The 19,394-nt window shown below is 55.4% G+C and overlaps 1 protein-coding gene across 1 annotated transcript in view; it reads right to left on the bottom strand.

The window, feature by feature from the left end:
- Positions 1-19,394, bottom strand: part of Sned1 (sushi, nidogen and EGF like domains 1) — an 81,959-nt gene that overhangs the window by 37,103 nt on the left and 25,462 nt on the right. Inside the window, exons 3-13 of the mRNA XM_048808000.1 lie at positions 15,520-15,807; positions 13,283-13,423; positions 12,548-12,710; positions 10,413-10,538; positions 9,982-10,095; positions 8,913-9,026; positions 8,666-8,779; positions 1,537-1,662; positions 1,203-1,307; positions 856-969; positions 168-284 (exon numbers count right to left, since the gene is read on the bottom strand). Of these exons, the coding sequence (XP_048663957.1) occupies positions 168-284; positions 856-969; positions 1,203-1,307; positions 1,537-1,662; positions 8,666-8,779; positions 8,913-9,026; positions 9,982-10,095; positions 10,413-10,538; positions 12,548-12,710; positions 13,283-13,423; positions 15,520-15,807 (1,522 nt within the window). The remainder of the gene's footprint in view (positions 1-167; positions 285-855; positions 970-1,202; positions 1,308-1,536; positions 1,663-8,665; positions 8,780-8,912; positions 9,027-9,981; positions 10,096-10,412; positions 10,539-12,547; positions 12,711-13,282; positions 13,424-15,519; positions 15,808-19,394) is intronic.

Genomic DNA, 19,394 nt, shown 5'->3' with positions numbered 1-19,394 from the left:
CCGCCAGGCCCCGCCCCCGGCAGCCACTGCCCCCCAGACCCGCCCCCGGCAGCGTTCCCGCAGGCCCGCCCCCGGCAGCATCCCCCCCCACGAGCCCCGCCCCCGGCAGCGTCCCCGCAGGCCCCGCCCCCGGCAGCGTCCCCCCAGACCCCGCCCTCCTGGGGCACCTTTCTCGCAGTGCCGGCCGTGGAATCCGCGCGGGCACTCGCACGTGTAGGAGTCGTCGTGGGAGTCACAGGAACCTCCATTGAAGCAAGGGTCTGAGTCGCAGGGCGATGGCAGGGCTGTGGGGGGAGGGCACGCAGAGGCCGGTCCTAGAGCATGTGCTGCCAGGGTCGCCTAGGAATCATGACTGGAGCCAAGGCCACTTAAAATATTCTGTGGACTCAAAGGCTCCTCCCTGGAATTTCTCATTCTTGGTTTTAGCATAATTCACCCTCGCTCTTCATGGGGTAGCACTGAGCTGTGACACACAGATGTCTTATCATCACTGCTGGCAAACTCGATATATGCAGAATTATGTCACGAGGTTAAGCATCTTGACACTAGCAAATAAATAGCAGGAAGTGCAAATACCCTAATTATGTATGCACTAAGCGTTTCAACAGATCTGCGGGGGAGGGGCTAGGGAATCCACACTGTTGCCTGTGTCCTGCTCAAAGTCTTTCTCCCTCCGCGCCCAGGAGCTCGCCGCCCACACTGCAGGAAAAGCTGTTGCCAGAGGCCCCTCCACCTGCACGGCTGCTGGACAGACAGCAGCACTGGCCCTGCCCGCGTGGTGCTGCCTTCTCCTGCAGGACACCCCGCCCCTCCTCTTTGGCCAGGACCCCCGCAGGCCCTTCTGGAGCCACTAACCGTGGGTGACATTGTGGCCCGTGTGGCAGACACACAGGTAGCTCCCACCGTACTCCATGCAGTAGCCTCCGTCTGGGCACTGGGTGTTCATGTTGCAGGGTGTGGCTGTGACTTCTGCAGAGAGGAAGAGGATGCTCCCATGTGGGCCTGTATTCCTGGGGACCTCAGGTCCTCGACAAGGGTGGGGCTGCCCAAGACCCAGTGACCCTCCTAGGGAGACCAGGGTGGAGCACTTCTGCAGCCACTCGCCTCTCCCGCACAGGGTGGCAGTGAGGGTTATGGGACCCTGCTGATAGGGATGCTCGACAGAGCAGGATGACTGCCCCCACCTCCAGCACGACACCTACCAAATTCACACAGGAGTCCAAAGAACCCTGGGGGGCACTGGCAGAAGGTAGTGTTGGTACCCAGGCACCTGCCTCCGTTGCGGCACTCACAGTCACTGGGGATTCCTGCCACAGGGAGGGAGAGGGTCCTATTGTAGGGGCACAGAAGATGGGCTCTCCCACCTGCCCTGCCTGGCCACCCTCCCACAACCACTGTGTGTACACACACGTCCTCACACACCTTCTCTCGGGAGCTTCCTGCATGCACACCCTATGGAAGGACCCTCCCTGCTTTTGCTACCCACGGGCAAAGCTGGGTCCTCCTGCCCCAGCCCTGGGGTATAATCCAACGCACTCTCCGTGCAGTCCAGGCCCATGAAGCCTTCCGGGCACTCGCACACGTAGCCCTGGTCCGCATCCACACAGGTGCCCCCGTTCTGGCAGGGGGCAGAGAGGCAGGCGTCAGGCACTGAGTGGCTTCCTGCAAGAAAGGCCGTGGTCACAACTGGCCACTCAGGAGTGGGGAGAATGCAGGCTCCCCCCAGGAGGAGAAGAGCCACGTTCTGGCTGGGTTTGCACCTCTGTTCTCAGTGTCAGGTGGGACTTTAAGCCAGAGGCTTATTTTCTGAAAAACGATTTATAGCTGCTCTGCCCCCTGCAGCTCAGCACCTGCCGGCTCCTTCCTGGTTTCCTGGAAGTGCATTTCCTGCTAAAAATTTTAATACCTGTACGTGCAGCTCTGGGAAGCCAGCCCAAAGCCAGGGCCCCTAGGCACTCCTGGTCAAACATTCCCCTTGGTAAGATTATTGGGATTTTCCAGGTGTGTTTCTATTGATTCTTAGTTTAGCTTTGTTCTGGCCAGAAAACATAATATTTTTTACTGAGCCTCATGTTATGGCCAGCAGTGGCCTATCATGGGGATGCTCCATGAATTCTTGCAAAGAATGTGTGTACTCTTGGAACACCTGTTAGGCCAAGTCCAAGTCTTCCGTAGCCATGTTGATTTTTCATGTGTTCTGTGAATTACTGGAATCACCTGTAATCATGGATCTGCTTCTTCTTGCAGTTTGTCAGGTTTTGTGTCATGTATTTTGATACACATTAGTAGGGCTAACAGGTGCAAGTATACTTAGGTTGTCTTGATGAATTGATCCCTTTACCATTATAAAAGGTTCCCTCTTTTTACTCCTATAACTAAAATTCAAGCTATCTGATATTAATATAGCTACTGCAACCCCCTCTTGATTAGCATTTGATCAATTTTTCAGGTACATTTAAAATTCATCTTTATAAATTAATATACAGTAAAATTGGCATTTTTGGTGTAACTGCTATGAATTTTAACACTGTATAGATTTGTGGAACCCCACCACAACCAGGATACAGAACATCCCATCATTCCAGAGACTTCGTGTTCTGTTTCTTCAGAGGTTCGGACCCCTGATCCTCTGAGCTCCTGGCCACCACAGCTGCCCATCACTGCAGTGTTGCCTCTTCGAGAATGCCAGGTGAATGGAATGTGGCAGAGATCTCACGTGGCCCTGCAAGCTCCTGTGCTGGAGGCCTGGTCCCCAGCTGACGGCACTCCTGGGAAGCAGTAGGAACTTTGTCATTAGGGTGTGTCCTTGAAGGGGATCCTGGGGCCCTGGTCTATCTTGTCCTTCTCCGTGCTTCCTGGCTGCCGTTAGGTGAGCAGCCTCCTCCACCATGTGCTTCCGCCATGAAGTCCTGCCTCACCGAGGCCCAAAGGTACAGACGGTGTCCTCTGAAACAATAAACCCTTCAAACATGGCCTCCTTTAGGCGGTTTCTCTCAGGTGTCTGTCACACTGACAAAGGCTGAGTCACACACATGCAGGAATCTCTTGTGACGGGCTTCCTTCCCTAGAGTGCTGCTGAGGTCATCTCAGTGAGTGTGTAAGGATGAGTTCCCTTTGAGACTGAGGGGTGTTTTCCGTTGTCACCACAGTTTATCTGTCCACTCACCCGATGTAGGAGACTTGAGTTTTAGATTTCTGGTGAACATAAATAGACATGATTAAAACACTGTGTAGAGTTTTGCAGTTTTCATTTCTGTAGGGTGAATACCTAGGAATAGGATGCTGGGCCACATTATAGGTGTATGTTTAACATATAAAACTGCCACGTTGTTTTTAGAGTGGCAGAACCATTTTGTAGTCACCCCAAATGTGTGCGAGTCCACTGCTCTGTGTCCACACCAGATCATCATCACGTCTTCTGGACACTGCAGTCAGTGTGGGGGGGTATCTCATTGTACCCTGGGGCTAGCATCTCCCTCATGGCTACTGATAAGGACGAGAACACCCTCCATCTGTCCTCCACCTGTGTGCTCCTGTGGTCGTGTGTCTTAAGTCTCTTGTCCATTTTATGATTGAGTTCTTTTCCCACAGTTGGTTGCTTTCCCACATCAAGTCCTTTATCAGAGGTGAGTTTTCCAAATATTTTCTCCCCGTCTGTATTTTTGTCTTTTCATTCTTTTAACTATGTCTTTCACAGTGCAAAAGCTTTTAATTTGGGCAAAGAAGTCTAATTTATCTATTTTTTTTCTGATACAGATAATGCTTTTGCTGAGGCCAGGTTACCAATATTTTTTTTTTCACATTTTCTTTTAAAAATGTTATAGTTCTACATTTTCCATTTAGGTTTATGCTCCATTTTGAGTTAATATTTGTATAAGGTGTGAGGTTTGAGGTTTTTTTTTTTTTTGCATAAGTAAAATTTCAATCCCATTTGTTGGAAGGATCATCCTTTATCCACTGAATTGCTTTTATATATTTTTCAAAAGTTAATGGACCGTATTTGTGTGAATCTGATTTTGAATTCTCTCTTCTGTCCCATTGACCCATTTGCCAATAACACGTGGTTGTCTTCAGTGTAGGTTTATAGTTAGTCTTAACACCTGGTAGTGCAAATCCTCAATATTTATTCTTCTTTTTCAAAATTGTTTTGGCTATTCATATAAATTTCCATATAAATTTTAGAACAATCTTGTCTATATCTACAAAAAAAAAAAAATCCTGCTGAGATTTTGGTTGGAATCCTATTAATTAATCAATGTGGGGAAAACTGACATCTTTACTTTACCATGTTGACTCTTCTCATCCATGAACATGGGGTGTCCAACCATTCACTTAGACTTCCTTTGGCTTCTTTCATCATTATTTCATAGGCTTAATCATACAAATTCTGTGCATTTTGTAAGATTTACATCTAAATTTTTATCTTTAGGGGAACTATTATAAAAGGTATTGTCTTTAAACTTTGGGTCAGATCACACATGCCTAACCTGGGGGAGCCCAAGAGTTCATAAATAGCTTCCTAAAGTTGCTGATCCCAGGTGCAACCTCTGCTCAGTCTCCATGAGCTCTCTGGGTTACTCTTCTTGGTCCTGTGGCTAGAAAGCTGAGCTTTCAATCGCCCTCCCTACCATCTGCTCCTGTGACTGTACTCGTGGTCGGGGGCAGAGAAGGACAGTAACAGGGGTTGCCTATACCCTTTGCAACTGTAGCACCTCCAGTTGGTGAGGAAGGTTCCCTGCTCACACTGTGAGGTCCCCACAGTGGGCCTCCGTGGGCCCTGCTTCTGGAGCCTGGCCACAGGGATTCTGGGCTCTCCTTTGTCCATGTTGTGGACATGTTGCTCACTTTTGGTTTCAGAGTGACCTTGAGTCCAAACTGAGGGGATACCAGAGAGGGGAAAAAAAGTAAACTCACCACTGGCTCGGTGGCACTTCTTGGCTTGGTCTCCTTCCCCAGTCCACCTGCTACTATTTACTTCCCCGAGTCCTCAGATAGCTACTCCACGCATTCTGTCCAGGTTTATGGCTGCATTCAGTGGGAGAGACAGGATAGAGTGTGCTTACTCTATCGCACTCAGGACTAGAAACCCATCCATCACTCTGAGATGATCTGCACTGCCACGCTTGGTTTGGGTTTCTTTAAACAGTGTCTTGATGGGTTTTGGTTTTTGATTCACTGACAACCTCGTCTCTAACTGGTGCCTTTGGTTTACATCTTACTGAACTACAGATGTGATTAGATTGAACCTGTTGTCTTGTATGAATCTGTGTGTCCTGATGCTCCTTTGTTACTTTTTTCCTACCTCTGGATTGATTAAGCATCTACCATTCTACCCCCACAACTGGTTTTAGTTTATCTTGTTTTTTTACTTGTTGCTCTAGAGATTACAATGTTTATCTTTTACTTAAAACTTATCTTTTGCCTTTACCTTTAAGTAATACTATGCCACTTTATATAACATGAGGCTTTTATAATATTATACTTCCATTTCTTCCTGTCTTTTATGCCAGGTTGATAAACTATGGTCCACAGACCAAATCTCGCCTGCCGCTCATTTTAAAAATTAAAGATTTTTTTGGCACCCATCTATGCCATACATTTGTGTCTTATCTATGGCTGATTTCCTATCACAATGGCAGAGCTGAGTAGCTGTGACAGAGACGATATTGTTTTCAAGGCCGAAAGTATTTATCTGGTCCTTACAGAAAGTCTGCACCACCTTGTATGATAGTTTATTCCTACCTAGGAATAAATATACCACTACTTCATTTTTCAAACTTTCTTTTTGTACTGGGTATTGAACCCAGAAGTGCTTCACCACTAGTTACATCCCACCCATTTTTATTTTTATTTTGAGACAGGGTCTTGCTATGTCACTCAGGCTAGCCTTGAACTTGCAACCCTCCTGCCTTAACCTCTGTAGTCACTGGGATTATAGGTGTGCAACACCACATCAGGATACTACCTCACCTTTAGAATAAAAATTGCTTATTTTTAAATTGTCTTTAAAGAGCTTTTGAAGTAAGAAAGTCCTTTACCTACAGATCGGTAGTTTCTAACATTCTGTACTTTGTGTAAACCCATAGTTTTTTCCTGGGATCATTTTCCTTTCATCTGAAACATTTGACATTTTTACAACACAGATAGGCCAATGAATGCTCTTGGCATTTGTTCATGTAAAAAAGTCTTCATTTCTCCTTAATTTCTGAAAGATAGTTCTGCTCTGCGGATAGTTTTTTCTTTCAGCACTGAAATGATGTCACTCGTGTGTGCTGGTGAGTGCAGCTTCTGGCGAGCCTGCTGTCACCCAGGTTCTCTGGATGTAACGACGTGTCCCTTTGCTGCTGCTGAGACACGTTCCTTGTGCTGGGCCCAGCGGTGCTCACGGGGTATCTTTGTGTGGTTTTCTTCGTGCTCTTCGTGAGCACTTGGGCTTAGTTTTCATCAACTTTGGAAGGTACTTGGCTGTCATGTCTTCTGTACTGTTTATGGGACTCCCTCTTCCCGCCTCTTCCCCTTCCGTGGACTCCAGGTGCACATATCCAGGCCTCTTGGGGCTGTCCTGTGGGCCACAGACCACCTGTGCTTCCAGTCCTGCTCTCTGGACGACTTCCTGAGTTGTTTCTATTCCTCTCCCTCCTTCTCGTGCGTTGGACCTCCCTCTGCAGCATCTAACCTGCTGTCACAGTCCAGTGCACTCTAAAAATTCAGACATAGTTTTCATCACTACAGTTTCTTTTAAAAATAGTCTGTACTTTTCATTATTCCGTTTTCCTCCCTCAACAGTCTTGAGAATATGCAGCATTCTCATATGAGTGTCTAAATATCTATAATAATGCTCTTGTCTCTGTGGTCTCTGTTTCTGCTGATCTATTTTTCTCCTGGATATAGGTCACGTCTGTCTTCTCTGCTGGCCTGACATCTTTGACTGGGTAGCTTGGGTTCCGGGCCCTGCGTAGGCCTGTTATGCTGTTTGGGGAGTGTAGGATGTTCCTGCGTGTGGTCAAGACCTGGGGTCCGCTTGATTCTTTTGGACTTCCTTCTGAGGCCGTGGGGCCATCAGCTCAGTCCTCACCTCGGCACGGCTTTCTCCACAGCTGAAGGGCTCCTCCTGAGGCTCTCTCCACCCTGGCCCTGGTGTGGAGAGTGCTCTCCGCTCTGGCAGGTGTGGGTGACTTTCCCAGCCCTGTTGGAGATGGGAGTCGCTTTCTGGTGTTCTGTCCTAGCTTTGTGGATCCCCCACCCAGATCACACTGAAGCAAAGACTCCAGGCCCTTCCTGATCTCACGTCCCCTCCCCCCACCCACAGCTCCATCTGTTCGGCTCTTAGCCCCCAACCTCTGTTTGAGCCTTCAAACTGAATCTTGCTCCTCCACTCAGAGGGCTCCTGGCCCGGGAGCCCTCCCTGCAGAGCAGCCTGGGGTGCTCCGACAGCGTCTGGGGTGATTGCAGGGCTCTCCTCTCCCCTGCCTTCCTCTCGGGGATGGCAGCCCTAGGCTGTGTGGTCCAGTGGCTGAAGTCAGGGCACTTGCAGGCTTTGCTTGGGAATTTCTAGAGCAGTTAGCATGAGAGCAGCCACTCTGTAGTCTCAAGTTCATCGGTCAGTTCCCATGAACTCTGGCTGGACTGTCAGGGCTTGCACTTTGTACGTAGCTAGCGAACTTCCATCAGTGGTACAAGTGTCAGTTCTGCGGCTTTTGTAGGTTTGGGGATGGAGTCTCCTTTGTTGCCCTGGCCTCAAACTACTGGGCTCATGTGATCCTCCTACCTTAGCCTCCAAGCAGCTGGGGCTCCAGGCGTACACCAGGCACTCTGCCTGTCCTGCTGTTTTTATTATTCACTTCCATTTGCATTATTATGCTGTGTCAAACATGATTTATTTGTAAAAATCTTTGGAAACCACTTACCTGCTTTTTGACACGAGTTTAGTGAACCACCTGAGGAGTGAACTGCAACCCCGGTGTGAGGGCAGCCAGCAGGCCAGGTGCCCCCCGCCCCCGCCCTCTGCACTCCAGCCTGCCCCCTGGGGACGCTCTGCCTGGGTGGCCATGGACAGGGAGAAGGATGGAAGGCAGTGTCCATCTGTGTCTTTCTCACGGTTAAATTAACTTCCGTCTTATTTTTTAAAGCCAAAAATGAATTTGAAGAGTCTGTCTCAGCACCCAGGGCACAGCAACCCCTGCACCTCCAGGCTGTCTGCCCCATGGGTGGCCCTGGGGTCAGAGCAGTGCTCAGACACCGAAGCCTTTGTGTTCTCATTTTTTTTATGGTGCTTCAAAATCTCTAGTTGGCCTCTTCCTTGGTCTACTGTCACAACCCACGTTTAAAACAACAGGAAATGGCAAAAGGTCCCCCTGCAGGCACTGAAGGCCGGCCTCCTTTCTAGCTCCCCGGCGGATTCTGGGTCAGGAAGATGTTAAAAAGCCATGACACTAAGCTGGAAGAGGAGGTCTGTTCTTGCATTTTGCAGAGGAAATCAAGGGCCAGACCTTTCCCTGAGCAAGAGAAGACCCTCACCCAGCCTCACACAGCTTGCTCCCTGCTCTGCAGGCCCCAGCTCAGGAGGGGATGGGAAGTGGGGAGAGGGCAGGGACCTCCCCAAGCCAGAGGCAGATGTGGGGTTCAGCTGGACAGTGAGGCAGGACACGGGCATGTGGCCAGCTACCTGTCTCGCAGCGAGGTCCCTCGAAGGGCTCCACACACACGCAGGTGTAGTTCCCCACCAGGTCGACACATGACCCGCCATTTAGGCAGGGGTCAGAGCCACACTCGTCCACATCTGGGGGCAGCAGAGGTGGGAGGTTGGCTGAGCCCAGGTTAGACACCCCAGGCCCAGCATCTGGCTGGGAGGGGAACCTCTCCCAGCACCACCCACTTCCCCTGGCCCTTCTGCCCCGAGAGTCACTGCTCACCCGTCTCGCAGGTGGCCCCTGTGTACCCGGCCTGGCACACACACACTGCAGAGCCACTCTCCGCCTGGCACTGGCCGCCATTTTGACACTCTGTGCTGTCACATGGGGATAGGGCTGCATGACGGAGGAGAGGACGGCATGTTGGGCGCCTGGCCGCGCTACTGATCAGCAAAGACCCAGGACACCTGCTGAGCCCTCCCTGAACTTGCTACAGCAGCAGAGACAGTTTCTGTGACCTGCGGTGCTGAGGTGGCTGCGATCCGGACACTGGGCTGACCACCGTGTGTTCTATGAATGACTCACATGTGTCAGCGCAGCAGGCTGAGCCCGAGGGCAGGTGGCACCATGCTTTGGTTTTCAGGGGCTCCCTTGTGTAGCTCTCCAAGCACCACCCCACAGTGAGGCTCGGGCCAGGAGGGGGACCCGTCTTTCTTTGTCAAGAGGTCAAAGGCGAGGGGAACCCAAGGGGCCCCAACTCAGGTGCTGGTCAAAGTATGATTATTTGAGGCTGAATCGTCCAGGAACAGCTTCAGAGAGCCAGGCTCTGAGGCAGAGGGCCAGCCCCAGTGGTCTGGAAGCAGGAGTGGAGAGGAGAAGGACCCCGCCCATGCCCGGGCTCTGAGACCCTGGGGTGGGGAGAAGGGGTGTCCTTGGACCTGCTGGCTCAGGAGGCATGGGCAGGTGGAGGGCGGGCTGGGGAGTCTGTGCTCACCCTGGAGCTGGCCCAGGAACTCCAGGAGTCCCTGTCTTGGTGGGCCTCATCTAGGCTCTGCTGATGGTCTGGCCTTGACGTGGGCCTGGGCGCTGACCCGGACACCAGCCTAGATCAGGCTTCATTCCTACTCCAGCATCAGGGCCTGGAAGCCGTGTCTCTTGGGGTCACTCCTCTTGTTCACCCACAGGCAGGACTTTTGTCTAGTGCCTCCCCCCCCCCCCCGCTGACAGCCTCTCTGGGTAGCCTACAACTGAGGCTGCGCCCCTCCAGGGTCTAGACCTCAGCCTCTCTAACCACGAGTCCAGCTCTCTTGCAGCAGCCAGGTCATGGGGCCTGCTGGCAGGTTCTTCTTACCCGACTCACAGGTGGGTCCCCTGAAGCCAGCTGGGCATTCACAACTGAAGCTGTTGACACCATTGGTGCAGGTCCCGCCATTCTGACACGGGTGTGAAGCACACTCGTTCACATCTGAAACGGGCAGGCTGGGCTTCAGTGGAGGACATAGGGCTGGGAGGAGCCACCACAGCCTTGGGTTGGGGGCGGGATAAATGGCCAAACTGAGCTTGACTCAGAGAAGGCCTCCAGGGACAGCAGCAGTACCCGCCGACCGTCTTCACTGCCACAGAGCCACGGCATTGGCCCCTCAGCCATCCCCACCACAGAGGGACAGAGACCCTGACTCAGGCCTTCAGGGTCACCGCCTGCACCAGCAGCACTCCTGAGCCCAGTGCCACCAGTGGGCCGGTCCCCTCAGTGAGCACCCTGTTCCCCGGGCCAGGACTCACCCAGGTGGCACCTCCGCCCTGTGAAGCCTGCGAGGCAGGAGCACGTGTACGAGGGGTTGCCGGTGACACAGTCATCGATGCACTTGCCGCCATTGAGGCACGGGCGCAGGGCCAGGCACACAGAGGCTGTGGGCATAGGAAGGAGCCCGAGTCTCCCGTCAGCCCCGAGGACTTGGGCCAGAGAGCCGCTCATATACACTATGTCCTTCCCTCCCTTGGTCCCCAAGGCCACCTGGTGACCACGGGCAGCAGCACACCCATGCTCTCACTGCCCAGGTCCTGGTCTGCAGGGAGCCCTGTGTGACTGAGGGGTGCTGGCAGTTAGTGCCCTCAGCTTTGCCTTTGCCTTTGGTGAAGGCACACCCCCAGAATCACACCCACAGCCCCTGCTTGTCCCTCGAATCTTCCCCAGCTCTGCCATGGGCGATTCTGAGGCCCAGGCGCCCCTCTTGGTTTCCTGGCGTGTCAAAGGAGAGGCTGGCAGTCAGCCATCAGAGCCCTGCTTCTCCTAGCAGGGCTGCCACCAGGAAGGGGCCCCAAGACCTCCACACCCTGACCTGCCGGAGCAGACAGCCACCAACGCGGCTCCCGAGACACTAGCCCAGGAGAAGCAAGGCTGTTGGAACCTGTGGCTGATAAGCACAAATCAGCAGGTGACAACAGCATCCCGAGGACTTGGATTCCTGTTGCTAAGAGGGTCCCAGGGAGACTCCTGGAAGGACCCCGTGCTGCCGGCCCAGCCTCCCTATGCTTGGCCACCTGCTGAATGGTGCTGCCTGTGGGCCCTGCTTTCTCAGAATCCGACTTCCAGATGTGGATGCGCTGCCTCTCAGCACACACTGACCCCCCTGCTGATGAGCCACGCTCGTGGAGTCCTCAGAGCTGACCCTGGAGCTGGACAGTATGCATGCTGCTGCGAGGCTGGCTTGGAGCATGCAGTGTCCCCGCCCGCAGGGGTATCGGGGACCTGGAGGCCCCTCTAACTGTTCATCCAGAGATCCTGGACAGTGGGCAGGAGGGCCCCCAAGGACGGGCAGGACCCTCTTCTGAGGGCCCCTTTCCCCAGGCTCGTACTTCACAGCTCCAGGCCTGGCCTGCCCACAGGACCCCACCTGCACCTTCTCCTCAACCCAACCCCATACCTTGGCCAATGGCGGGCCACCTGACCCACTGACCCACCCAAAGCAGTGGTTGGGAGTGGGTGTCTGCACCTATGTGCACCCTCAACTGCCCGTGCCAGATCCGTGGTGGAGCCTGGAAAGGCTCTGATCTGAGACACCTGGCCTGTGGCTCCCCAGCTTGGGGGTGGGGGCGTGGCTCCTGGACGCCATGCCCACGGAATGCCCACTCCCTCAGCTCAGACTCCAACTGGGGCCTACTCGCAGTCTGCTTTGTGGGCACAGGCCTCTCCCCAGAGGTGGGCACTCAGGAGTGTCTCCCTGGCCAGTAGATGCCTGGTGCTCCTCCCTCTTGGTCATTGTGTGTGTGCCTGCACCTGCAGCTGGTCTGGCGGGTCCCCAGCATTGTACTGGCTCTCTGGAATGGCGCTAGGGAGAAGCACCCAGCTTGGGGTGGGCTCGGGCCCAGTGGAGGGAGGGGAGGCAGCTCAGGGTGGCCTCGGGCCCAGAGGTGGGAGGGGAGGCCCCAGGAGAGGCCTCTCTGTGGCACCGGCTTGGCTTGTGAGGAGCAGCTCCCCCACATGCCTGGGCCGTCACCTGACGCCCCTGGGCCGTCACCTGACGCCTTGTCTCCCGAGGCTGCACGCAGCAGCACTGGGGGTGCCAGGGTCCACGCTGTCCCAGGGCCGTCTGCTCGTGCAGGAGGGACAAGCCCCATCAGCCTGCACGGTCAGATGGAGGGACCTGGGGACCACCCAGTCTGTACCAGGCACAGGCTGGTCACAACACCAACCCCTAAGAGTGGGCCCACGCCTGCGGTCCCAGCCTACATCAGGATCCCATAAGCCCCTGGGGAAACCGGCTCAGGGCCGAGCCCCAGGACCTGCCCAGTTCATGTGCTTCCAGGAGGGTGGGCCTCACGTGGTCCTCACGTGGTCCCCCTGCCCTGGGTCAGCACCCCACCCAGCCCCTCCTGAGGCCCCCATTCCTCAGCCCTCCCCGCCCTGAGCCTCTTACTTGTATGGCCGCAGCCCCCCACGCGCACCTGGGCATCATCGATTCTGAACGCCCAGCGCCCGGGCACACCCACGTTGGTGGTGGTCTCCACCTCTGCGATGTCCGCGGTGCGCGAGCCAGGGATGTTGAAGTACCGCCGCCCATCGCCCGCATTGAAGCCTGCCTGGGGTGGGGGGGTAGGAGGGGAGACAGGTCTCCTTACATTTCCTCGACCCTTCCCTGGGTGGCCAAGGTCAAAGACGGTGGGGCAGATGGCCTTGTACCTGGGACTCTGCCTATGTAAGTCCTAGCCAGGCCCTGAGGTCAACCAACCTTGCCTCAGGCAACAGGAGCACTGGCCCTGTTCCCTGACCCATGCCTCCAGCCTCACCCCTGGGCTTCTGGGCCTCCTGGAGGGCCTTGGGGCCAGAGAGGGTCCAGAAGATGAGTGGAGGCCACACTGAGGGTAGGGGCTTCCGGTCACTTTTGTATCTGTCAATCAAGAGCCACCGTAAGGAGGATCAGGGGACAATGGTGCCTTTGAGCCTGAGGATTTCTGTCGTTCTGGGCAGTGAGAGGCCTCCTTGAGGACACCTGGTTGTGCCTCGTCACTGTGACCTCCTCACTCTGGCTTCTGCAGGGTGGTGGGGCAGATCTGCCTACAGTGACCCCAGCCTCGCTCCTTCAGGTCATGACAGTCCCAGCAGGAGGAATAGGGGCCCCTTGATACCAAGTACCAGCCCCACCGTGACCTACCTGGGCTGCGATGCCCCCCAGGCCAGCAGAGTTGCCCCCACTGCTGGCATGAGTGCCTGTGGTCCATGAGATGGACTCGTAGTTGAAGATGGTGAAGGAGGACTTGCCGTCGGTGACCAGCACCGTCTGGAACGTATTGACCTGTGTAGGAGAGAGGGCTGGCCAGGGGCTGCAGTGAGGCCCTGCTCTGGGCCTACTCAGTGTCCGCCCCACAGGGGGACAGTCAGCCAGGCAGGAGTGCGAGGGCCCAGTGCACAGCACCCCGCCTGGCTGCAGGGGCCGTGAGTGACCTGCACTGGGTGGAGGCCGCCTGGGGCACGCAGCAGACCGGGCCCACCCAGGAGGACGCGGCTCTGCAGCGGCTTAGTGCTCACTTGGCCAAGTCCATGAAATTCCTTGTGTGAAATGAACAGAAATGTAAAACAGAAAAAAGGAGGATGATACAGGGGAACTAGAGAAAAGCAGTTCTGAATCCTCAAGGTTTATGGCCTGTGTTCTGTGGTGGGCAGTGTCCATGTAAGAGACGTCGCTTTACGTTGGGGTGAGGAATTGGGACAGTTCAAGAAATGACTGGGTCACACGGGGGAAGCTTCCTGAGAGAACAGACTCCGAGCCTGCTTTCACACAGTACCTGATTAATCCCAACCAAGTGTGGCTTTAAAACACAGCCATGGAAATCCTAGAAGAAAAGAGGCCCATGTGTCCACACCTCGTGAGGAAAAGGACCTTTAAGTACGACGTTTGTTAACAGCAGGGACCAACAGGGAGACTTACAGATTGGGGGAAAAACTTCTTAATAGAAGAAAGTGTTGTAAGATCAAACTGAGTGTCAAACAGCCAAGTGAAGGAGCCCTTGTGACCCGTGCTAGGTGGACATGGATAGCCTTCACTGCAGGGCAGCGTCACAGGTCACAGGGAAAGCCCAGAGCGTTCCTCCACAGCGGAGGACACCAGCAGCAGCAGCTGACCCGACCGCCCCCGAGAGCAGAGACACCCAAGTCCCTCAGAAGCACCTTCTGTGGCCTGCTTGGTTGCCAAGGAGGGACAATGACATAGCCCGCGGCTGGGGTCAGGCACTGGCACCGCGAGGTGTGGGGGGGACTCTCAGGGGATGCTGCAGGTCTGCAGGCCATGGGTCTCCAGGACACCACCACGCCAGGGGCCACTTGGGGCCACGTGGTGCCACCCCACAGCCTTGTAGCACATGGATTTTGTCCAAGTCCAGGTGAGACAAGTTGAGGTACAGCAGGGCCCCGGGCTGGCTGGCAGCCATGGAGACCATGGGAGCCGCGTCGGGCACCGTAGTGTGAGCAAACAGGGGAATGGGCACTGTGCTTTGGGAAAGTGAACCTAAGCAAGATGTGACAGCCACCATCAGGGCCAACAGCGGGGCTGTGGGAGCTGGCCAACCTCAGTGTTTCCACAAGCCACGAGGAGATGCAAGAACCGTGACGTCCACTTTGTGTTGATGAGCCTGCTCCTGGCAGCGCGGGAAGTGCTGCCAAGTGCCCCCTGTGCCTCCGAGCACATCTGGTGCCTGGTGCCCGGGACATGCTGTTCCTGTCACCTCCACTGGAGTATGCTGAATGGGCTGCACTACTCCTGTCTGCTTTGTCCAGGGCTGTGTCCCCAGTGCCCAAGACACTGCCTGCTGCTTAGCAGGTGCCCTAAAAAGTGTTTATTGAGTGGTGAACAGATAGCTCGGGACGTGTGCCCCTTGGTACCTCTTTCAGGGGAATTAGCATCTATCTGGGCAGTTGTGGCCCAAGATCCAACACAGGCCTTGACATCGTAGGTGCTCAATAAACACTGTCCTCCTAAGGGAGCGTCCACCCACCTGTGCTCACCAGGCTGGGCAGAGTGCCCAGGAATTCCTGTTAGCATCCTGGCTGGCTGGCATTGCCAAGGGCAGGGAACAGAAACGGAATGGCTCCTGCAGAGTCCCTGAGTGCTGGGCATTCCAAATGGAAGTCCTCCTGACTCCTGCTCACCTGACAGAGTCACTAGCACATCTGCTGCCAGTGTGCAGCTTCCAGGAGGTCTGGGAGGAGCAGGCTCCACCCTCCTCCACGGGTCCATGACCTCGGCCCAGGAAGTTGATATACTCTCTGCTGCGGGGACTTGGATTCCTGAGCCCCAGGCTCCTCTGGGGTGTGGATGAGGGACTGCACCTGGCCTGCCTGGGGGAGGGTCCTAGCTAGATACCCTCCCTTCTCAGGACCAAGGCCTGGACTCACAGGAGAAGAAGAGCCGCCTCCAAAGAAGGTCACTCGGTACCACGTGGCGACAAAGACCCAGGTGGCAGAGAAGTCTGGGAACTCAGGGAAGTAGCGTCTGACGTCCTCCGTGGCTCTGTGCCGCGTGGCTGCGTCCGTGGCCTCCCGGTAGTAGACGTCACCTGAACGCCTGTTGTCCACATCTGCCCAGAAGGCCGCCACCACGCAGCGGTCCTTGGCGATAGGGAAGGCCACGGGGGTGAACTGGGAGACCTCCTTGAGGAAGGAGATGATGCCGTTGTTGTTCACCTGGGAGAGAGAAAGCGGGAAGCTGTGCCACGGTGCCTCCTCCCTCCTCATCAGACATCTTGGGAGGGCGACCCAGCCTCAGCAGCATCCCCAGGGGGACCCTGAGATGGGGCCGCAGGGTCTGGCTGCACCCCGCCCTGGGCAAGCAGGTGCTCAGGACCAGGTTCTGACGTGAGCCGAGTGCCTGAGGCCTGCGGTGGAACTCCCTCCCGGCAGGGCCTGCTGCTCTTGGCCTGCCCAGCAGCCTCTACGGCTTCCAGGGTTTCTTGGGCCATCGGGAAGGGTGGGGTCCGGGCCAGGGCCAGCACCGCCGGCGGAGGATGGAAGTGGGGAGCCCCAGGAGGCTTCAGAGCAGCAGAGGCTGAGCAGAGGCTCTGCATTCAGACAGGCAGAATTCAGGCCTGACTCTGTGTCCCCGAGACAGGTCAGCTACCCCCTGGCTCTGGTCTTCTCACCCAGGAGACTGAGCTCACACCGGCTCAGTCCCCAAACCCATCCTCACCCCCAAGATGAGGTGTGAGGGGGTGGGGCCTTCTGGAGGGAGGAGATCATGAGGGCGGAGCTCTGAGGAAGGGGATCAGTGACCTTACAAAGGCCAAAGTGTGGCCTGCCACGTGAGGACACAGTTGGAAGACCCCAGGAAGCAGGCCTCTCTGGCATCAACTCTGAAAGAACCAGGGCTGTGAGAAGAATGCTCCTGTTGTTTATAAGCTTCCCAGTCTCAGGCACTTTATTATAGTAGCTGAAGACACCAGCTCGGACCTCACAGGGGGCTGGGCAAAGGCATACGAGTTTGCGGTCACAGTGCTGGCCCCATATGGTCGTTCTTTGCTGCTGGGAAGAATGTGAGCACAACTGGGCCTTTAGAAAAGGCTGCTGGGACTCCCTCCAGTGAGGGCAGGTGTGTGTTCAGATCAACAAAAAGGTGGATGATGCACTCTGTCCCCAGAGCACCAGGGTCCGAGCCAGGGCCAGGAGAGGCGTGGGGGCTGGCCCCTGTCCTCACTGCCTTTCCAGAGCCCAGCGGCGGCCTGAGCAGCTCAGGAAGGAGAGAGGGCCATGTGAGAGCTCAGGGCTAGCTGGAGCCAGGTCCCTGATCAGCCTGCAGGGGCACTGGGCCCTGGCTCCAGGCACGTGGGTCCCGGGGTGTGGGTAGGGTGGCCTCTTCCAGGCAGAAGCAAACGAAAATAGGCTCTGGAGGGAGATGGTGTCATCTTGGCCTCAAGTCATTCCTACAAGTGACTTGTAAACCAAGGACATAAAGATGATTAAGCACAGAGGAAGGCCTCAGCAGAGAGGGACACCAGGTGTGGCACCGTCAGGCTCCTACTATCCAATAACAAGGCTCAAAGAAATAAAATGCCAATCTTAAGATTCCATCAAGAAAACAGTCAAGCCAGGTGTGGTGGCACACGAGGTCCTGCTGGCCCAGGTGGAGGGTCACAGGTTCCAGGCCAGCTTGGGTGACGGAGTGAGAAAGAGGTGGGGGAGGGCTGGGGATGCAGTTCAGAGGTAGTATCCCTGGGCTCAATCTCTGTCACTGCACAAATGTCCTTTGCCCATTTTTGAATCAGGTTGTTTGTGTTTAGTTGTGGAATTTGAGAGCTCTTTCTGTATTCTGGACACCAACCCCTCATCAGGACATGGCTGGCAGATGCCTCCTCCATGCCGGGGGTTTGTGACACTGTTGACTGTCTCTTTTGATGTCCCAAAGGTCCAGGAAGTCCTCTATGCCTGTTTTCTTTTATTGCCAATGACTCTGGTTTCCTACCCAAGAAATCGCTGCCCAGTGGCTGCCCCCGGGTTTCCCCTGAGTTCCAGTGTTAGCCTTTGATCTACTTTGACTCTGTTGGTTGCAGTGCCAGGGGCTCTGACGGCATTCTTTCCTGTGTGGCCACTCAGCTTCCCAAGCACTATCTGCTGAGAGCCTGGCCCTGGCCCTGGTGGCCCTGGCCTGCTGTGAGAGGTCCTCTCTGCCAGAAACCTGTGAAGGGCCGACCGCCCTACCTGACCACCTGGGAGGTGGGAGGCACAGAGCGCGAGCGGCCGTGAGCACTGGAGCTCTCAGGCCTTGCTGGTGGAGATGTAATGGTGAAATGGAAAGGGGGAATAGAATTAGTAATGGTGACCACAGAAGGCCCCGGCCATTTCGCTCCTGCATATAAAGCCAGGTCAAAGGCCAGGTCTTGAGGATTTGCATTGTGTGCCCAGGTGCATAGCGTCATTATTCACAACAGCAAGAAGCTGGAGGCCACTCCAGCGTCCACTGGTAAAAGGACGGACAGAGAAAGAATGGGATGTTATTCAGCCTTAAGAAGAAAGAGAGTCCCAGGTGTAGAAGGGTGGTGAGCCCTGGAGATGCGGTCAGTGCAGCCAGCCAGTCCCCAGGGCCCTGACCACAGGGCCAGGTCCACGCGCACCCCAGGTCGTCCTGCCCACGGCTTCCTGGAGTCCTTGTGCAGCCGTGTGGAGGTTCAGTTGAGCAAGAGGCGCCCTCTGTGGGCAGCTGTGTAGGTGCTCACACTGCAGCTCTGAGCGCAGGGCTCGCATCTGCACCAGCAGCGGGGTTATGCCATGTGCATTTCACACAAGGAAACACTGGGGGAGAGCAGGGAGGAAAAGAAGCCATCAGCATAGTTACTGGTCAAAGAAGATAGTTTAAAGAATCAAATGAATATAATAAAAGGAAACAAAATAATAGAAATCAGGAACCAAAGGGACAGGCTTGAAAGCAGATCTGACGCAGTGTTAGGAAAGCCGGTGAACTGGAGGGCAGGATGGTTTGGAAGAAACCACCCAGAGACGAGAACAGAGACAGGAAGGTGCTCAAGGGCCAGACAAGGGCACCTTCTGAAGCCCCAGGAGGAAGAGAGGGTCAGAGGGCCTGTCTGAGACGCTCCCAGAACTGACTGTGTGTCAGTCCGTCTGTTCAATCCCAGGACTCGCTCTAGGAAAATAAGAACCAAGCCGCAGCACGCAAGCAAGTGCTGGGGACTCAGGCAGCCAGAGACACGGACGTGCCCTGAGAAGCAGAAGCTGCAGACACCATGGAAGGTGCTACGGGAGGGCCCAAGAGGGGAAGAAAACAAGGCCTGCCGCCCAGAGACGTCCCTCACGGCCGACCAGCAAGCGGCACAGGAGGAAGGAGAGAAGAACGGACCCCACTGGGGAGGGGGTGGGGTCGACCTTCAACCACAGGGGTCAGGGGAGAGCTGTAGAGGGAGTCACAGACTGACCCAGTGGGCAGTGGCCATGTCGGGAACCCACAGGGGCCGTGGGTTGTGAGAGGGTCTGCAGAACTAGTGGCCAGGACAGCAGGCGTGCAGTGCGCAGCCCCGGGGCAGAGCCCTGTGCAGACTCCTGACAGGACGGGCTGGCAGCGCTCCAAGCCAGCAAGAGAAGAGAAGGAAATGTAACGCAGGGGCCAGTCGCCCAGGAAGATGAAGCACGGAAACCCGTCCCCCAGGTATGCATCCAACGGAGAGGGAGGAACGCTGCTCCGTGTGAAGACAGGCTGTCGAAATGCTCGCCATAGGGAAGCTGCAGTGTGGAGAGCCACAGCCCAAGGGCCCCCCCCCCCCCCCCCC

Source organism: Marmota marmota, unplaced genomic scaffold, assembly GCF_001458135.2.
Source record: "Marmota marmota marmota unplaced genomic scaffold, marMar, whole genome shotgun sequence".
NCBI lineage: Eukaryota > Metazoa > Chordata > Mammalia > Rodentia > Sciuridae > Marmota > Marmota marmota.
Note: the sequence above shows the minus strand (reverse complement) of the source record. Positions and strands in the feature narration are given on the sequence as shown.